Source organism: Emydura macquarii, unplaced genomic scaffold, assembly GCF_026122565.2.
Source record: "Emydura macquarii macquarii isolate MOO-44397 ecotype Brisbane River unplaced genomic scaffold, CSIRO-AGI_Emac_v2 contig_2768, whole genome shotgun sequence".
In the NCBI taxonomy this organism is placed as follows: Eukaryota; Metazoa; Chordata; order Testudines; family Chelidae; genus Emydura; species Emydura macquarii.
The window spans coordinates 30,669,523-30,687,579 of record NW_027132905.1 but is presented as its reverse complement, the minus strand read 5'-3'; the positions used below and the strand labels follow the sequence as shown (position 1 = coordinate 30,687,579).

Here is an 18,057-nt window from a genome sequence, read left to right as displayed (position 1 = left end):
GGCCAGCATGCACAGTGACTTCATGATGTTGTTCTACAGGGATCACGGCTCAATCCAGCCCTCAGACAGAGTTTACTGGACTGGGTATTCCAGCAAACACCCTCATCTCCCCCCATTCTCTTACTACCCTCTCTTTCCTGCCTCCTTGGCCTCTTCTCCCTTCACTGTTCTCAAGTGTATATGACATTGACTCCTGCTCCAGCCGCCCTAATGGCTGAATGCTCTCCAATCTTGTAGATGCCTCCGGAGAAGAGATCCTGTCAGCCCTCTCACTGGCTGAGCAGGTGAGGAGACTGGCTAAGAAGGTCTCACCAATCCACTGGGATCCTGCCGAAGTGGTTTGGAGGCAGAGAGCAACGATCCGAGCGCTGAGGGCCCAGCTCCTCTCCAGCAGCAGCCTCACGGCACAGGAGAGTGTGATCAGCCAGCTGAGGAGAGCGCTGAGGGTGCTGCAGGTGGGAGAAGCAGATGCATGGCATGTCTAACTGTACACAGTTGGGACATTCTTGCCCGAGCGGGCTACCACAGACAGAGCTGTGCACCATTCTTCACAACACAACCACCTCTCAGCCAATGATTTAGATAATGGGATAGAAAGTAGACTTACAAAGTTTACAGATGATACCAAGCTGGGAGATGTTCTAAGTGCTTTGGAGGATAGGATTAAAATTCAAAAGGATCTGGATAAACTGGAGAAATGGTCTGAAGTAAATAGGATGAAATTCTATAAGGACAAATGCGAAGTACTCCACTTGGGAAGGAACAATCAGTTACACACACACAAAATGGGAAATGACTGCCTAGGAAGGAGTTCTGTGGCAAGGACTCTGGGGGTCATAGTGGATCACAAGCTAAAGATGAGTCAACAGTGTAACACTGTTGCAAAAAAAGCAAACCTCATTCTGGGATGTATTAGCAGGAGTGTTGTAAGCAAGACATAAGAAATAATTCTTCCGCTCTACTCCGTGCTAATAAGGCCTCCGTTGGAGTGTTGTGTCTGGTTCTGGGTGCCACATTTCTGGAAAGATGTGGACAAATTGGAGAAAGTCCAGAGAAAAGCAACAAAAATGATTAAAGGGCTAGAAAACATGAGGGAAGACTGAAAAACTTGAGTTTATTTAGTCTGGAGAATAGAAGACTGGGGGGGACGTGATAACAGTTTTCAAGTACATAAAAGGTTGTTATAAGGAGAAGGGAGAAAAATTGTTCTCGTTAACCTTGGGGGATAGGACCAGAAGCAATGGGCTTAAACTGCAGCAAGGGTGGTTTAAGTTGGACATTAGGAAAAACTTCCTAACTGTCAGGGTAGTTAAGCACTGGAATAAATCGCCTAGGGAGGTTGTGGAATCTCCATCATTGGAGATTTTTAAGAGCAGGCTAGACAATTCCCTGTCCAGGATGATGCAGATAATGCTTGGTCCTGCCTTAAGTGCAGGGCACTGGACTAGATGATCGCTCGAGGTCCCTTCCAGTCCCACACTGGTCCCAGATCCTCAGTTACTGCCCATGTTTGCACCAGTGCATTCTGGGAAAATCTAGGCAGCTGTGCCATAGTGCTTCAGTAGGGAATGAAGTTCCAGGCAGACATGCACACACAGGGGCACCAGTATGCAATGCACTCTGGGATGGAGGAAGACCAGCTGACAAGCCAGCAAAATAACAATGTTCTGATCTACCTTATGGGAAGAGAGCCATGTGCCAGGTCAGGGGTGCAGGACTCTGGGCTGTGAAGGTTACTAACTAGTAGGAATGGATGCAGCATAGGTAAATGTACCATTCTGCCTGTAGCACAGTATGTGCCTACCTGTGTGTGTGTGTGTGTGTGTGTGTGCATGCCACATGGCTGTATGATGCACACTGCTGGACACAGGCTGGACACAGGGCATGGGTTATGAGGCTGTAACGCTCTAGGCCTAAGGCTGAACAGAAATAAAGTTCTTGTCTTGTAAACCTGAGTGTAAGCAGTCCCAGTGTCCAAGCAGTCCCAGTGTCCCTTGCTTCTCCTCAGGGCCAAGTGGGCAGCAGGAGATAACCAGAGAGCTGAGGAGAGTTTGTCACTTGGAGTGGGATAGGATCTCAAGTGCTCTGGGGCTGTGGGGTCAGCAGATGCTGGAGGCCTTACCTAGGATGTGGCTTGCTGCACCCCATGGCTAGCGTGGGTCCTATGATGGTGGTTCACAGTACACTGAGGTCTCCTGGGCCTGTTTCCCAGGTGCTGAAGAACCAGAGCTGGGAGAAAAAGAGCAAGATGTTGGAGGCATTTGAAGGAAGTGGGAGCCATAATTCTGAAGCCAAGGTGAATCCTGGATTCCAGCTGCTGATCGCTGCCCTCCAGGTTCAGGACACTGGAGTTGCTTAGGAAGGGACGTGACACAGGGCAGGGAACATCCTCTCCCATCCCCAAGCCAAGAGCTAGCTTGTACAGTAACTGTGCATCTCCCTGCCAAGCCATCTCTGGGTCTCAGCCCAGCACATTACTCACCATCTGGGCGGGAGGGTTGGAAACTTCAGGATCTGGGCCACACAGTCAAGGGAAGCCCACACTCAGCACTGAGTCAGAGGTTGAGCAGCCAGGAGACCTGCACAGCTAGTCAGCTTGGGGTGAGCTGGAGGTGGGGGGGACTGAAGAGTGGGGCTGGGAGGAAGGGTCTGTGTGGGGAGAGGCTGCAGGCTAGGTGGACGCTATGTTAGAGGTCCCCAATGTTGCAATAGATCCTGGCCCCAATTAGCTTGAACTGGGACCCATCTGACATGTCCCACACTACAGGGACGAAACCCACTGCAGCTGGGCGGGAAAGAGCAGCTCGCAAACCCGGTGCTGACGGATATGCTGAGAACCCAAGAGTTCCTGGACAGAGGCAACCCCAAGCCAGGTGGAGATGTCCCAGGTTTGGAAGCAATTTCAGGGCCAGGTCTGTCCTTGCCCAGCCATGGGGGTGCATTGGCTGCTAATGTGATCTGAGGGCTCAGATAACTTGTTAAATACATTGAAAATGTCCCTTCCTCAGGAGCCAGCCTCACCCCACACCAGCTCCAAGGGTATATGCAAGACTGGGAGCAGTCCAGCTTGCGGTAAAGGGGACCCACAGCAGAGAAACCGCTGGGTCTGAGCCTCCTAAGGGGGAGGAAAGGGGGCTAGGAGAAGGGCTTTCAGTTTAAAAACATCTTGGGGGCTTGTGTGTGGGATGGCTGGATGCTTGTGTAGCTGTGTTGGGGGTTCTGCTTTGCTTTATCCTTCATCCCCTCCCCTGCAGCTCCCCCTCCCTCTTTTCCTGCAGGGTTTGTTTCCCTCTCTAATGACAGAGGAGGCGAAGCTGCCAAGAGCAGCCCCAGGTGGTTTGGCCCAATCTCCCCAGGGGAGGGAGCAGTGACAGAGGAGAAGCCATTGCAAAGTGCAGCCAGCAGAACAAAGGAATCGACCTGTCCAGCTAGTGTGACCGGCACAGTGAGTGTGACATACTGGAGCTGGGGGAGAGGCCCACGGGTGCTGCAGGGCAGCCTGGAATAGGTCTCCCTGTCTGCACAGATTGGATTTCCCTAGACATGACTCCTGTCATGGTCACAGGGCTCAACCATGCTGACCCTGCAATTCTTCCTTCCAGGGGGCTGTGGTCAGGGGGCATGCAGGATCAGACAGCCTGCACGTCTCTCTCTCACCTAAAGCCCATCCAGCCCACTGATCTCTGGGCAAGCTGAACTCCAGAGTGGGTCCTGTGTGTCAGTCTGCCCCCACCCAACTGCTCCCCAACAACCATCCCCCCTTGGGGGGGGGGGGGGAGGAGAGAGGAAGGGGCTTTTCAAACCTACCACAGGTCTTTTGATCTTCTGGCTCCAACACCTTTTCCCATCCTGCCCTTGTTTCTTCACAACCTGCAAGTGTTTGGAGCCATTCTTCTTCCCAACTGATATCAGTCCCATGACTATCCTTTGTCATAGACTGGATTTCATCCAGCAGGAACTCAAAGTGCTTCACAAACAATACATGCACCATTGCTGACAGGCAGCCACCTCTGGGGTGGGATGTGGCAGCTGTCCAACTGCACACAGCAATGCTATACAACAATTTAGGCACAAGGGGTTTGATTTTCCTCTTATTTACCTTAGTCTTACCCCAGTGTAAGACTGCAGATTCCCATGGTGTTACTCCTGACCTTCCCCAGTGTACAGGAGAGGAGAATCAGGTCCCACAAGGTGAAAAGGAACAACATAGCCAAAGGAAATGTCTGGGGATTTTGGGAGGTGGGGCTTCATCACCCAAGCAAGATCAGGCCCCAACGTAGGGACTCCCATCACAGGTTTCATGCCTCATCCAAAAGCATCACTACTGTGTAGCTATCCCAGCTCCCTGCACCTATTCAGAACTCAGCCAGGCTGATGAGAGCCCCAGCTGGACACAGAATTGCTAACTGCTCCCTGGCTGACTTGGAAGGGAACTGATCCCCGACTGTTCTGCTTGGATTGACCTTTCCAAGAGAGCTGCGCTAGCCACATTTCACAGATTTCAGCCTCTGCTGCCAGGAGGGCTCTCTGTGCACGTCAGCTCCTGTCTGGCCAGCGCTACAATGGTGCACTGGGACACTGATCTCCCAGAAGGGCCTCCATCTCACCACGTCCCACAGCCACTCCTGCTGGGAGGGGCTACAGTGCTCTTACAGTTGGCTGTGCAGCATTTCCTGCTGAGAGAGGCAGGGATTGCAGTATCTCTGAGGGCCTATTCCCCCACTAGTTATCCTGGGCACTACAGCACCCCCCGCTGAGAGCTAGTGGGACTGTGGCCCTCCTACAGGCAATGTGTTCACCCCATTTCATGCAGGCAAGGAGCTGAGAACTCCCCCAGCGATGGTGCATTATTGTGCTGGGGGAGACCCAGAGCAGAGTGACTCTCCCCAGTGAGGCTGAGAGCCGGAGAGGGTGAAGCAGGCTTGGGAAATCTCTGCTACTGGCACTGGAGAACAGAGGGAAACAGCCGGGCAGGCGTCAGTCTCAGGAGGGGATGGGTCGGGGTGAAAGTTGGGGAGTCACACTCCATCCCTCCACCTTGAGCCCAGCTGAGGCTTCCTGCCTTGACCCAGGCTGGCGATGGCGAGTGCCCAGGGGCTGTGCTTTGGAGAGGTATAAAGGGTGGCTTGGATGTCCTGCAGCCATCCCAAATGGCGTCTGCTCTGTGCTTTGCATGGCCCATCCCGTACTGCACATGTGCAGGAGCTGAAGATGCCTGTAGCATCCCTGGCTCCTATACTGCAGCCCTCTGTCCTCCCCCAGCCACCCTGCGCTGCCCCACCCTGTCACCCATTCAGGCAAACCCCCAGGGCTGTTCGTTTGGGAGGACAGGCAGGCTTGTCCCCACCCCTTTCTTCCCTGCTTTGCCTCACCATGCTGTTAGGACCAGGCCCCTCTGACACAATGCTCAGTGCAACCCACCCCCCGGGCTCCCAAGCACGTGAACGCCCACACAGAGGGGCACCAGGCTGTCCACCAGGCTTGCTCCATTGTGCTCTCTCCACCACAGCGTTCAGCTGGGAATAGCCTGCGCCAGTGAGTCACTTCCTGGTGCCTTCTCTGATCTGCCCTCTGCTAGGTGGGGAAGTGGGCCTTGCAGCAGCACCCGGGCTTGGAGCTGCAGTTTGCCCTGGCCAAGGCCAGGAGACAGCAGCTGCTGGAGCAGCACCAGCATCTCATCCAGCAGGAACTCCTGAAGCTGGAGGAGGAGCTAGCAGGAAAGCAGGAGGTGAGTGAGGAAGGAGCCCTGACCTGGGGCCCGGAGCTGGGCGTATAAGGTGGGAGAATGAGGCAAGGAGGGGTCCAAGAGTCATAGTCCCAGCTGGCGAGCGGGGGCAAGCATCCATGATGGGGCATAGATCTGCAGCCAGCCAAGGCCAGGACACAGGGCCAGAGCAGAGCGGGAAAGATGCGCACTTTGCTCCAAGGCTGGGGGCACAGGAAGGCTCTGGCTGCTGGGGGCTGGTCACTGCAGGAAGTGGGGGGCAGCCGAGAGCAGTTATCCCTGGGTTAGTGTAATGCTGCCTCTAGCTATAGTATCTGATACGGGTTCTCCCACTACGTCAACCCCTCTTCAAGGGGCTGTGGTGACAGCAACCCCAGGGATGGTCCTGGCCCTTGCTCACCCCTCCCCCAGCACTAGGGACATCTTTGGGGATCTGTGCAGGCAATCTCCTGCCAACTCAGAGACAAGGAAACTGTGAGGCAAAACCCCCAAGCTCCCTTATCCCCAAGGCAGGAACGAGGCACCACGGGGAGGGCTAGGCCTATGGGCTCTGGGAGCAAATGTGGGTTTTGGCCATGGGGGTAATGAGCAGATGGGACAAGGGCAGACTAGGAAAAGGGGGGACCTTGCTGTGTTTCTAGGAAGGATGGGACTTGGTGAGGGGAGGATGGAAGAGATGACGGGGATGGGGGCAGCTGCCCTTGAGGTTTGGACGGATGTGTCCCAACACGCAGCTGAAAGGATAGTCTGAGTGAGCCACTGAGCTGATTTCCAGCTGCCCAGAGCCTCCCTTCCCACAGGCCGTGTTCAAACCTCCATTCCTGAGCTGGCTGGATGGGACTCCGGAAGAGACCAGAGCAAAAGTGTGTCAGGGAAGTAGCCTTCCCCACCACGGCTCTGCAAGATGAATCCAGTGCCCTGGTGCTACGCATGCCCAGATGGACAGGAAGCCAGCCAGCAGGACAGCCCCTTGTTAGCCCACTGTGTGAGCCCAGCTAGCAAAGCTAGCTTTGATGGAGCCTCAGGGTATGGGCAAGGTCCTCATCTCCACTGCCCGGAGCAGGGCGATGCCCCGCAGCCTGCCTGAAAGCTCTTGCCTTGCTCCTAGCTCCCTCCTACCCAGCGGGAAGCGCAGTGTTGGCTGAAGGAGAAGGCAGTGCTGGCCCTGCAGCTGGAAGCGCTGCAGAGGGAACGGGCTGAGGCGGAGAAGGACCTGGAGGCGCTATACGAGCAGCACAGACTGGAAGCAGAGGCTCAGAAACGACATATGCTACAGGTCACCAGGGGTTAAGCTGCTGTTCCCCACATGTCCAGATACTAAGGGGCTTAGGGAGGGATCTGGGCATGGCCAGTGGAAGCCATTCTCAACCCTGGCTGTTTGGCGCTCTGCTGGCACTGAGTTGGTCGGTCTATTTCCTAATGGATGGATGTCTCTGTCACAAAACCAGCTGGCACCAGCTGTCCCTTCATTGGCAGGCCCAGCAGAGTGCGCCAAGGGCTGAGAGGTCTGTGGCAGGGGGATGGGGCTTCACCAAGTGGCCCCTCACGGTCCGGGTTGAGGCAGGGGGGATGGGAGCAATGGCAGCAGACATCAGGCTCCTGGCCCCCACTCCAACAGCACCGCATTCCCTCTCTGCAGGGGGATCTCTCCTGTCCCTGGATGTGTTGTGATAGCCTCTCGCAGCCCACGGAGGAAGCCCTCCACAGGAGGCTCAGGAGCCAGCGTTCCTGCTCCAAGGAGCTGTCACTGCTAATAAACTCCTCAGCGGACAGTTCTGAGAGAGCGAGATAGAAAAGGAGAGAAGCCACAGCACCTAGGCAGGGCACGGGGGCTGGCACTGCTGCTGGACAGGAGATCAGGGGATACTTCCTGAGACACTTGCTCTTCTGAAGAAGGATGGCATCTTCCCCCTGCATCCTGGGGCTCAGGGATGCTTGGTAGTGCTGCTCCTTACAGCACACAAGCGACAGCAAAGGGTGCAGGGAAAGCCGCTCCCAGTCAGAGCCTGTCCTGCGCATTTGGGGTAGTCGCCTGCCCTAGACAAGCCATCCCTTTAAGGGTGTGGCGGGGCTACTGAATGATAGTCCCAGTGGGAACAGGGAGGGATTGGCAACCCCACATCCTGTCTCCGGCCCCACATGAGCCATGGCTCTGGCCTGGCCCAGCTCGCTTGATGCCTTTCCTGGTTTCTGGCTGAGTGGCAGGGCTGGGGCACTAAATAGTAAAGGGGCTCTCTGGTCTCTGCAGGTGTTTCAGGCCTATCGGCGCCTCTCAGAAAAGCAGACAGCTGCGCTGGATCGACGATACCGGCAGCTACTGCAGGAGGCTCTCCAGGATGCCATCTCCCTGGCTGCACAGAGCCAGCAGCTGCGGGCAAAGAGCCAGCTGGGCTGCACTGAGAGAGCCACGCAGACAGACCCGCACTCCTCAGCAGTGAGGTGTGGCGTGCACTCTGCCCCTGCCCCAGAAGAGTGAGACCGGAGAAGCGGGGAGACCCCTGCCCATCATTCCAGGGAGGAGGCGCAGGTTGGGTAATGCCCTGGGGCCAGCCTTTCTTACTGTCCCAGGCAGGTGACCTGGTGTTTTAGCAGGTCTTTGAACAGTTGGAGAACTCTTTAACTGCACCTACTGCCTTAGGGAGCCGGCTGCGTGCAGCCGTAGACTGGCCCTGTGAGGTTACAGGGGACAGAGCAGGCAGCATATGAGCATGCTGCTAGCTCAATACAGCTCCTCACCCCCACATCCTCCCCCTTCCCCTTCCCACACACACACAGCTGGCAGAGCAGAGATTCAACAAATGCTTTATAAAGGTACAGCTCCCATCAGCTTGTAGGTCCTCAGTGGAAGTGCTCAATGACCCTGGACCCCCCAGCAACAGGGCAAAGTGTAACAGGTGCCTGGAGCCCAGGGCAGAACTTGGCAGCTGCTCCCTACTGCCAGGGATGAGATCTGCTGAGCTGTAGCTTGACATGCCCAGATATCACCCACAGGTCAGCGCCGAACCTGGCCCTGGCTCCAACCCAAAGGCTGCCGGGGAGCCATCTGTTAATGCACACAGCGCAGTGCTCAAAGAGGCCCGCAACAGGCCCAGCCTCAGCCCTGCTCCTCTGGAACTGAGGAATATCTCCCCACAGCAGTGACAGCAGAGTGATGGCCACATTAAAATGGGGACAGACATGGGCGGGGCGTCGGCCTGTTTGGTATGTCCAGTTTCCTGGCCAGCACAAGGATAGTAACGAGACACAGTCACAAGGGCTGGGAAAGTGCAGGTTTTAATACCACGGCCAGTGCCAGGAAAGGCATTGCTGTCTGGTGCACTGGGGGTGACAAACTGAACCTTGTCAAACCTGAGTTGGTACAAATCCAGACACAAACCCTTCATTTATACAACAGGCTAAATAGTCACTGTGCTCTCAGAAACACGCACTGCTGCAGGAGGCCGCTGAAAAGCAGAGCAACAGCCCCATGCAGCTGCATTGCTCCCATGGGGACACCGGGTCAAATGGCAATCAGAGGCCTGTAACAGGAATGGCTGCCCCCTGCACTGCCCATCTGGCACTGCAAACCTGGGACTGGTCCGTAGGGAAATGGGCAATTCAATTCATGAGATGAGGAACAGCTTCCCAGAGGTAGGGAGTTTGGGCTGGGAAGCACGGGCTCTGCCCAATGGCATACTGGGAAGCACAACACTCCAGGGCAGGAGGGGTGGAATGTAGTCAGACCCCCACTCCAGGAGGCAGCAGCTGCATGGGGTGGTTTCTGCAGGATGGGGGAGGAGGATGCAGTGGGGAGGAAGAGTATGGTCTGCAGAAATTTCGGTGTAGGGAGAAGCTGTGCAAGCCCAGCTGGGTCAACCCAAAGCTTCAGCCCTGCCTCCCAGAGAAGGGGCTTTGCCTGCATTTCTAGGCCAGGAAGGAAGCATTAGCCCCTGTTCAGACACCCCAGTCCAGAGACAGCTGGACCCGTCCTCAAGCACATACAGACCCCTGCTGAGATTTGGTACCAGGAATGGCACAGGAAAAAGCTCTGCCCTGCCAAGCTGACTGCTCAGGGTCCTGCACTGGCTAGCACACAGCAGGCAGCTGCCTTCCTCCCACCCCATCATCTGCTTGTAAAGGCTTCAGTCATTTCTGAAGAAACTCGAGGCTTGACAAATACAAATTTTAAGGGGGCATGTCTCCACCACCAGACTGACAACTGGTATCTCTGCTGCCTGTCTGAGCACATCCCAAAACTAGCTGGACCACGGAAACTGAACAGAGATGGGGACCCTCGAGGTCATGAAAGTGGGACACTGACATGCACAGGGGAAGCTGGGAATGGCTAGACAGAGGGGTCAATCTCCAGGGCTGCAGTCACCCTTGCCTTTGATTCTGTGCATCTTAATGATTCCAACCATTTTATTTTGGGAATTTATTTTCCTCTTTCCCAATCAACAGGGCCTTTCTTTGGCCTTTGAGCCGCCACCCCAGAGCCTGCAGTGCATCACAGCTGACAGCTCAGCTAACACTCAGCAGTAGCTGCTTTCACGCTAAAGATACAGATCTATGCTTCAATCCAAAGGACAAGTGGGGAGCCCCTGCTGGCCAAAGGGACATAGCAGTCAGCTGTGGGCACTGGATACCTGGCAAACAGGCAGATGCTAGTGACAGTCACCTAATGGGATCCAGCTGGGGCCCAAGTGACCAGGGCTCAGCTCTGCAAAGGTATTTGGCACCTAGCTCCCATTGGACTCAATGAGTGTTAGGTGCCTAAATACATTTAAGGATCTGGGTCCAGGAGACTACTATAGGTTAAGAACCAGATTTTGAGAACCAAGTATGCCAGAGAGAGTATGCGCGCATGCAATCAGCATGAGTAGTAACTGTGTGCCCACAGAGGCTCCCAACTGAACAGCTGCTGGTCATGTCACTGGAACTTTCTAGGGAGACAGTTACATGTATTGTTTCCACTGACAGAAGAGTCGACAGCACTTTTGTGCTTTGTTACAGAGATGAGAGTGATGGGCAACAAGGGGACTGGCAAATGCAGCACGTGGCGAGTGTATGAGATCGAGGACTCCAGGCTCTCCTTTGGAGTAAGTGCCCAGCTGACTGCACAGGATGCACACAAAACCAGGACTATCCCTTTCCAAAAGGCACTTAGAGTCTGTAACAGCTGGATCAGGGCTCAGAGCATTATGGAGGCACATGGCACAGGCAGAGAAAGAAGGAAGCAGCTTGCATCATACAAGTGGTTCCTGAAAGAGCTGGGAATGATGCTGCTCAACTGTAACAAGTCACTTGGATCCCTCCAAGAAAAGGCTTGAGGACAGGAGCTCAGGCAAACAGGGAAAATAGGGAATGGTCACAGAGAACCCCATTAAATTGCTGTTACTGTCATTGGCTTGATCTTCACCTGGAAGCCTCTCACCCTTCCACCAAAAGGGCCTGATCTTGCAGAGACCAATGGGGGCTGCATACTCAGTGCCTTGTGGGACTGAGCCCCTGTATGCAGAATACAGAGCTCATGCAATGAACGTTACCCCTCCCATGGGGACAGATTCCCTCCTACTCCTTCGTGCTGTACAGCAATTATGCATTTCCTGACCATGCACATGCTAGCTACAGGCAAGGTCTGCTTGCGATAACCCGTAGCTTTCAGCTGCAACCCTGTCACCCACACATGCTTGCCCCTGACCTCAGATGATGGGCTCAGAAGGGAATCTGCCCTCTAGGAGGGCAGCCAAGGCAGACTAATACATTCGTTACATAAAGATGAGACAAAAAAGCGACAAGCAGTTGCCACCCCCTCATATATAGCCCAGAACATGCCAACTGTAGCCTCAACGCCAGATGTCTCTCTCAGGGCTGCGCGGTGGAGCCTATTTGACCCCATAATATAAGTGAATAGCCAAGCCGATCAGCAGGACAGCCAGGAAGAAAAAGGCAGTGAGCTGCAGGCTGAAGAGCATGACGGATAGAAGGGCATTAACGAGCATGGAGCAGGAGATAACAAAGAGCCTGGTGATGTTACTGCTGTGTTTCATGACCACAGACATTATCAAGCCATTCAGGGCCTGGCTGACCACAATTACCAGCACCCAGAAAGAGAAACCGTCCAGGAATCCAGCCCCATTGCTGCTCAAGAGATGGACAATCAAGTTCAACAGGACTCCAAAGAAGTAAAGAAACAGGTTTTGGAGGTTCAGAGGCAGAGGTTGGGTTTTCAGGATGACTTCAGTATAGACAGCAGACAGGCCTGATATCAGGCAGTACACAGAGATGAGCAGCAAGCCAACAATGGTGACGTGCAGCTGCATCTCAGAGGAGCTAGAGGAGTGCTGCAAGTCCTGGAGGCCTCCATAGGTGTAGCTCACCCCAGCAGCTGTTAGCAGGAAGAGGGCCAGCCACTTGTGCAGAGACAGTCTTTGGTGTAGGAACATGCTGTAAAGGAGAGCAGTGCTGCCAATCTTCAGGTTACTCAGGACCTGGTAGGTGCTGGGATCCATGAAGAGCTGCATGTGAACCACTAGGTTATTGTTGGCAGTATACAGCAGCGCAGAGAGGGCAAAGGGGGCAGCGTGGCACCATGACAAAGAGACCCCCAGCTTCCTCCGATCCCAAATCAGCAGAGACACTAAGGAAAGCACCAGCTTGGTCAGCTCAGTAAGAACCACAACAGATGAGGCGCTGAATGGGATCTTCCCATCCACTTTACACAAAGTCAGGAGGGGAGCATGAGAACCATAGACAGCAATAGACAGGACCAGCATCAGCACCCACAGCACTCTGCTGAGCCCCCCACTGGCAGGGCTGGGCAGTGAGCCAGCAGCACTACCGTTCTCAATAGTTATTCCCATGAGGCAGTGGATTCCAGCAAGGGGCAAAGAGTAGCACCTGCCCCTTTCAGGGTCAGAGCCTCAGTAGAGGCCACATCATTCCAGGATGCAAATGTCTTTTTAAAAATCAAGTCACCTCCTTGGAGGGAGAGACCACAAATGCAACATATTTAAGGACAGTCTAATTAGGAAGACATTGAACTATTCATTATGTGCTCTGTGCAAGGAGAGGCACATGTTTGCCTCTTCAATGGGGAGAGAAATGGAGGTCTTCCTAGGAATCAAACAAAGCACGTTTCCTGGGCAAGGGAATCAATACGTGGTGGGGGGTAAAAATAGCATGTGAGATGATCTGACACAGCTGCCCTTCCACTCCACTGCGGGGAAAGGCAGGGTAAGAAATTACAGCATGAAAGTCAGTTGTCAACATTCGAATTTTGAAGCTGGCAAGCACTGAACAGCTGAAAGCAGCAGTTGTTACCTTCAGGGTATTCTGATTAATAATATTTTGTAATCAAACCTGCTGATATTTCACACTGATTTCGTATTAAACATGTTTTACAATGGGCCAGAATGACACATGTAGCTACAGTCCTGGGAGCCCCTTAAGATCACCTCAAAGTTGTCTAGGATGTCTAAGATGAGAAAAGCTGTTTCTGGAGTGCACTGTTGTCCAAAGGATTCTCCTCTAGTCTGGTCCTTTCCTCAGTGAGCTGACATAGTCTCGGATTGTCTTTTCGACATTGGGAACTGCATAGGACTGAGCTGCATATATTCCAGTGCAGGTCCCAAACACAAATCCTAGAACTGCAGAAGATCGGAGTTTGGCTACAATATAACCTGCCAGAAACCCTTTGAGAAATGGAGATGCCAACAAAGAACCATCCTGCAGAGAAAAAGGAGAGAAGGGGATGAAATAGCTTCTTGGAGAAAAGTGTACCCTACTACTCAAAACTTTAGTTGGAACATGTTGTCTTCTTCCACGGATTTCCCTGGACCACTGTTGCCAGGCTTGTGTAATGTTATACCCACAGAAGAAATAAATATAACCTCTGTATTTTGCCAGGAAAAGCAAGTGAAAACTAGCTTTCCTAGGAGATGCAGCTAGTGTGCACTTGGAGTGGACCAGTATACATTCATTCTGTTGGAAGATCACAGACTTCACGGACCTTATATTGGAAGATCAAGGCAAAACTACTTTGGAGATTAATCTAGGATTAAAGTATTAAAGAACTCCAGCTTTACCTGGCCCACTCCAGCTTGCACCTCTTCTTCCACTCGCCGCTGTAAACTTTCCAACTGAGACTTCAAAAAAGCAAGGTCCTTCAGCTTTGGCTGTGAGTCCTACACAGTGAAAACATATTGCATGCAAATATGCAATTCAGTAACTTCATGACAAGGAATCAAGCTCCTTTTGTTCAGGGAACTACTATTCTGGCATAGCATTTAGGCCATGCCACAGAGGGAACAGGGACTAGACAGTGATGTTAAGTCAACAGACTGGAGGTACATTGACAAAGTCACATTTTAGGTAGATGTATCTTTTAACCTAAAGTTAGGATGTTGAGGCTTCCCTGGCTTGCACAGAAGGGAATTAAGACTGCTTAAAAATATCCCATAGTTACATGAAGCTTAGTTTAGTCGTTTGAATTCTAAAGGGGTTTAAACTCAGTGGAAGAACTATCAAAAGCTCATTACTTTCAATGTCAGACATTTTACAATCAGATGCATAATGAAAGCTACAAAAATGTTCAATTTCAAACCTCCAGCAGTGAAATGTTGAGGCCAGATGGTAGGGCTTGACGTGTGGCACCTACAGAACAGGGCCCCAGTGTGTATGAACTACGGGTCTAGTGTGATAAGTCATTTTGTGGAACGTGCATTGCAAAACCCAAGCGCCAGAAATTGCTAAATGCTTCAGAGAACAGGAGGAAGGCAAGGGCAATGGCTGCAGAGAGGCAGCAGCAGAAAGCAAGAAAGTATGGAGATCAGGAGTGGCACCGGCGTTGTTAAGACCACCCGCACTAGCTGCAGCAGACTTCGGTCCCTGCGGGGTGCACTCACGGTAACTTAATAGCGTCCCCTTCTCCGGTACCGGCCCCCGAGCACAGTCAGCGCACACCGGCTGGGGACTGCAGGAATCGCTCTGCAGCCTGACCTTACTGGCAGGTCTCCGCCCAGGAGCCGGGGCAGGACGCGGCGGTTCAGGGGAGCTCCCGCCCTCAGGGAGACTCAACCCCGGCTTCTCCTCCCGCTGCCGCTGCCCCCAGCGCCGGCGTCCAGGACACAGCAGCGCGCCCCCGGCTCCCACCCACCCCCAACCTGCGGGACCGGCACCATCGCCCCCTCCCGGACTCGGCCTAAAGGGGCGACCCGGGCCGGGCCGGGCCGGGCCGTGAGGCGGGCGCGACGCAGGGGCACCCTCCAGCCGGCGCCCCTCTCACCTTATCATCCGCCATCTTCAGGCCCGAGCCGCACAATCACACCCGATCCCGCACTCGTTCGCGTTCGCATGCGCGCGCACTCCACGCCGCGCTCGCAGCACCCCCGGCACAGACGCGCTAGAGCCTACGTATATGTATTGACAGCCGGGAAAGGCGTGTTGGGCCCAAGCGTCACGTGAGGTTACCAGCGCAAGGGAGGGAAAGGAACGAAGGCAAAGTAATCGCCATTTTTACACAGGGCGGAAACGCTTCCTGGTTCCTTCCTGTCTCTGGCCCCCGTGTCCCAGCCGGGTGGCGGGAAGGAATTAAGGAGACCACAGACAGAGACCCGGACTCTGACCCGCTCGTGTGCCGCGTGCCGCCGGGCGTGAGGGGGCAGCCTAGGCGAAGACGGCGCGTGCGGTGTCCAGAAGCTGCGCGGGGAAACACCCTGCCGGCACGCGCCACCCGCGTCACGGCCCCCGCGTACATCACCGATCCGCTCCGCACTCTCGTCACATCAACTTCACCTGCCCAGCACCATTTCCCTCCATGCTGTGCTCCCTTGTGCCCTCCTGGCCCCGGCCCGCGGGCGGAGCCCAGTGCCATCCGCTGGCTCCTGTCTCAGGTCACTGGGGGATGGGGAGTCCATGTTAGTTTGTTCTACCCACGTGGGGGCTCAGTCCTGACCCGGCCTGGGACCGGAGGGGGCAAAAGCAGAGAGCACCATGCACACGCCCCCTGCACGGCCGCAGCAGCAGCTCCTGTCCTTTGGGTGGGGCCGGGGCCAGCTCTCCCCTGCTCTGGGTGTTGTTGCGACCTGGCGGCGCATGGGGCTGCAACCGCGCCACCCAGTTTTGAGCCGGCCAGCGGCCACCCCTCAGTCACGATGGCGGAAGAGAAGCCAGGCCAAATCTGAATGAGTGGCATTGCAGCCCTGTGTGCCAGATCACAGCTCCTGGCTCATGCTCCGGGCAAAAAAACAAAAAAACCCAGGGCTGTACACACAGGTACTCCATGTTCACATGCCCTGCATGTCCCCTTCCTTACTCACTTGCTACTACCTACCTGCACACGCACCACTGTGTGCTCACGAAACACACCTTGTACCCATGCACACACTCCGGGCTGTTACTCCCTCCACACAGACACTCCAGAAGCACTCCATAGAGGAAGCACTCCTTGCGTGCGCACACACACACGTACATAATGCATGCACATGGAGAGCCCAGGTTCACACACATATCCCCCCCCCCATACAGATGGGCATCTCAAGTTCTCACAAATATCGCACATGCACCCCCACACCCTTTGGAACCCACTGACATCCCACGTTCACATGCATAAATGCTGTGTCCACACAAATACTCCAAATACACAGCCACTGTGCATGCACACATACACCATGTACAAATGGGTATCACACATTCTCAGAAATATTGCACATGTATATTGGGCTCACTCTGCACACAGATACCAGATTGCTCATGTGAATGTGGCCACCTTCCCAGTACACAAAATAAACCATAGGCACACAGACAGCTGCACAGTGGACACAGCTATCCCATGTGCCTGTGGCTACCAGCAGATGCTCAGATATCCCACAGACACATCTTCAAAGCACCTTACTAATATTGACTAGTTAATTCAGTTTGTGTCCAATCTAATCTGGGGCAATTCTAATGCATCTCTCACTGCACCATGCCTTTGATAATCCCATCCTAAAGGTTCTTTAGCACCTTCAGCTATCATTAGTAAGGCAGTGTGATCCAATGGCTAAAGCAGGACACTGAGAGTCAGTAGTTTTGGGTTCTGTTCACAGTTTGCATCTGACTCACTGTGTGATTTTGCCCTGTGCCTCTGAACCTCGGTTGGTCTAGCTGTAAAAGGGGAAAATGGGAGGCTAAAGTTGTAACTGAGAACCACATTGAGATCCTCAACTTTATAAGGACAAGGCAACCTCATTCACCCCTGTTGGAGTGTAACTGAAAGTTGAAGCTAGGCAAATTTAGACTGGAAATAAGTTGTACATTTTTTCACAGTGAGGATAACTAACCATTGCAACCATTTAGCAAGAGTCATGATGGATCACTGACAATTTTTAAATCATGATTGGATGTCTTTTTAAAGATCTGCTCTGGGAATTATTTTGGGGACACTCTATGGCCTGTGTTAAACTGGAGGTCACACTCACAATGGTTCCTTCTGGCCTGAAAGTCTGAGGTCAGTATGAAGCACTGGACAGCACTGGAGAACATTCTCATTGGCATCTCTCTAGCCCAGGCATTTGTAAATGCTGAATAATAGGGCTCTGCTTGTCTTTAGTGCTTTCTAGCTGAGAATCTCCAAACACTTTACCAGCATTGAGCAATTAAGCCTCCCAACAGATGGGCAAACTAAGGAACAGAGTAGGAAGTGATCTGCCTGAGGCTGCAGCAAAGCTGGAAACAGAACCCTGGTTTCCCAACACCTTATCCTCTGGCTTATCTACAAGCCCATGTTTCTCTTAGGGGATAGTGGGGTCAGGGTGAGCTCCCTACAGTTAGCTAGACAGAGCGGCCGGTAAGGAGGTGGCCTAGCCCTCTTCAGTATGAGCTCAGAGTGGGGTTGGGCTGAATGAGGAGGGACTGTGCCATGCTCAAAGCTAGCCTTGAATTTTGTCCCCCAGGCCAGGGCACAGGAGGGAGCTGCCTCTGCAGCTTGTATCTCAGTGGAACCCGTGATGTTTCACTTAAATATCAAGCGCCCTTCTCCTGAGAACCCCAATCCCTGCACCCACCACTGTAAAGCGAGCTCTGCTCCATGGGGGAGTGGTTTCTAAAGCTAGGAGACGCCCCCCTCCAGCTTGGGGAGCCGGGCTCGGAGCAGGGCGGGACAGAGCCCCCCTCCCCAGCCGCTTCTGCCAGGCCTCTCCCTTCACACAGCAAGGGCCTAATGGGAGCAGCGCAAAGCAGCCGCCTTTGGACAGCCCCCTCGGGCGAGTCCCACATCCCGGCCCCCTGCCCCGCCCTCTGCCGTCCCCCACCCTCGGCCTCCCATCCAGCCTCCAGCCCCGCCTCCCCTGCCCGGAGCCTCCCCCAGCCCCGCC

At 54.0% G+C, this 18,057-nt stretch overlaps 2 protein-coding genes and 1 long non-coding RNA gene across 3 annotated transcripts; 1 reads left to right on the top strand and 2 right to left on the bottom strand.

Moving 5' to 3' along the window:
- The first annotated feature begins 6,878 nt into the window (after positions 1 to 6,878).
- On the top strand, positions 6,879 to 8,048 carry LOC137165480 (uncharacterized). Its single transcript, XR_010923377.1, has 2 exons — positions 6,879 to 7,001; positions 7,974 to 8,048. It is a non-coding gene; the product is annotated as an uncharacterized lncRNA (long non-coding RNA).
- A 553-nt stretch (positions 8,049 to 8,601) lies between these two features.
- Positions 8,602 to 12,912, bottom strand: SLC35A4 (solute carrier family 35 member A4). The gene has a single exon (XM_067566880.1). It carries the CDS (start codon positions 12,565 to 12,567, stop codon positions 11,590 to 11,592), a length of 978 nt encoding a protein of 325 aa, XP_067422981.1. The 5' UTR covers positions 12,568 to 12,912; the 3' UTR covers positions 8,602 to 11,589.
- Positions 12,913 to 13,052: 140 nt separating this feature from the next.
- Positions 13,053 to 15,322, bottom strand: LOC137165578 (SLC35A4 upstream open reading frame protein). The gene is made up of 3 exons (XM_067566881.1): positions 14,991 to 15,322; positions 13,792 to 13,890; positions 13,053 to 13,432 (listed from the first exon to the last, which is right to left on the bottom strand). Exons 1-3 carry the CDS (start codon positions 15,003 to 15,005, stop codon positions 13,235 to 13,237), a joined length of 312 nt encoding a protein of 103 aa, XP_067422982.1. The 5' UTR covers positions 15,006 to 15,322; the 3' UTR covers positions 13,053 to 13,234.
- Between the last annotated feature and the right edge of the window lie 2,735 nt (positions 15,323 to 18,057).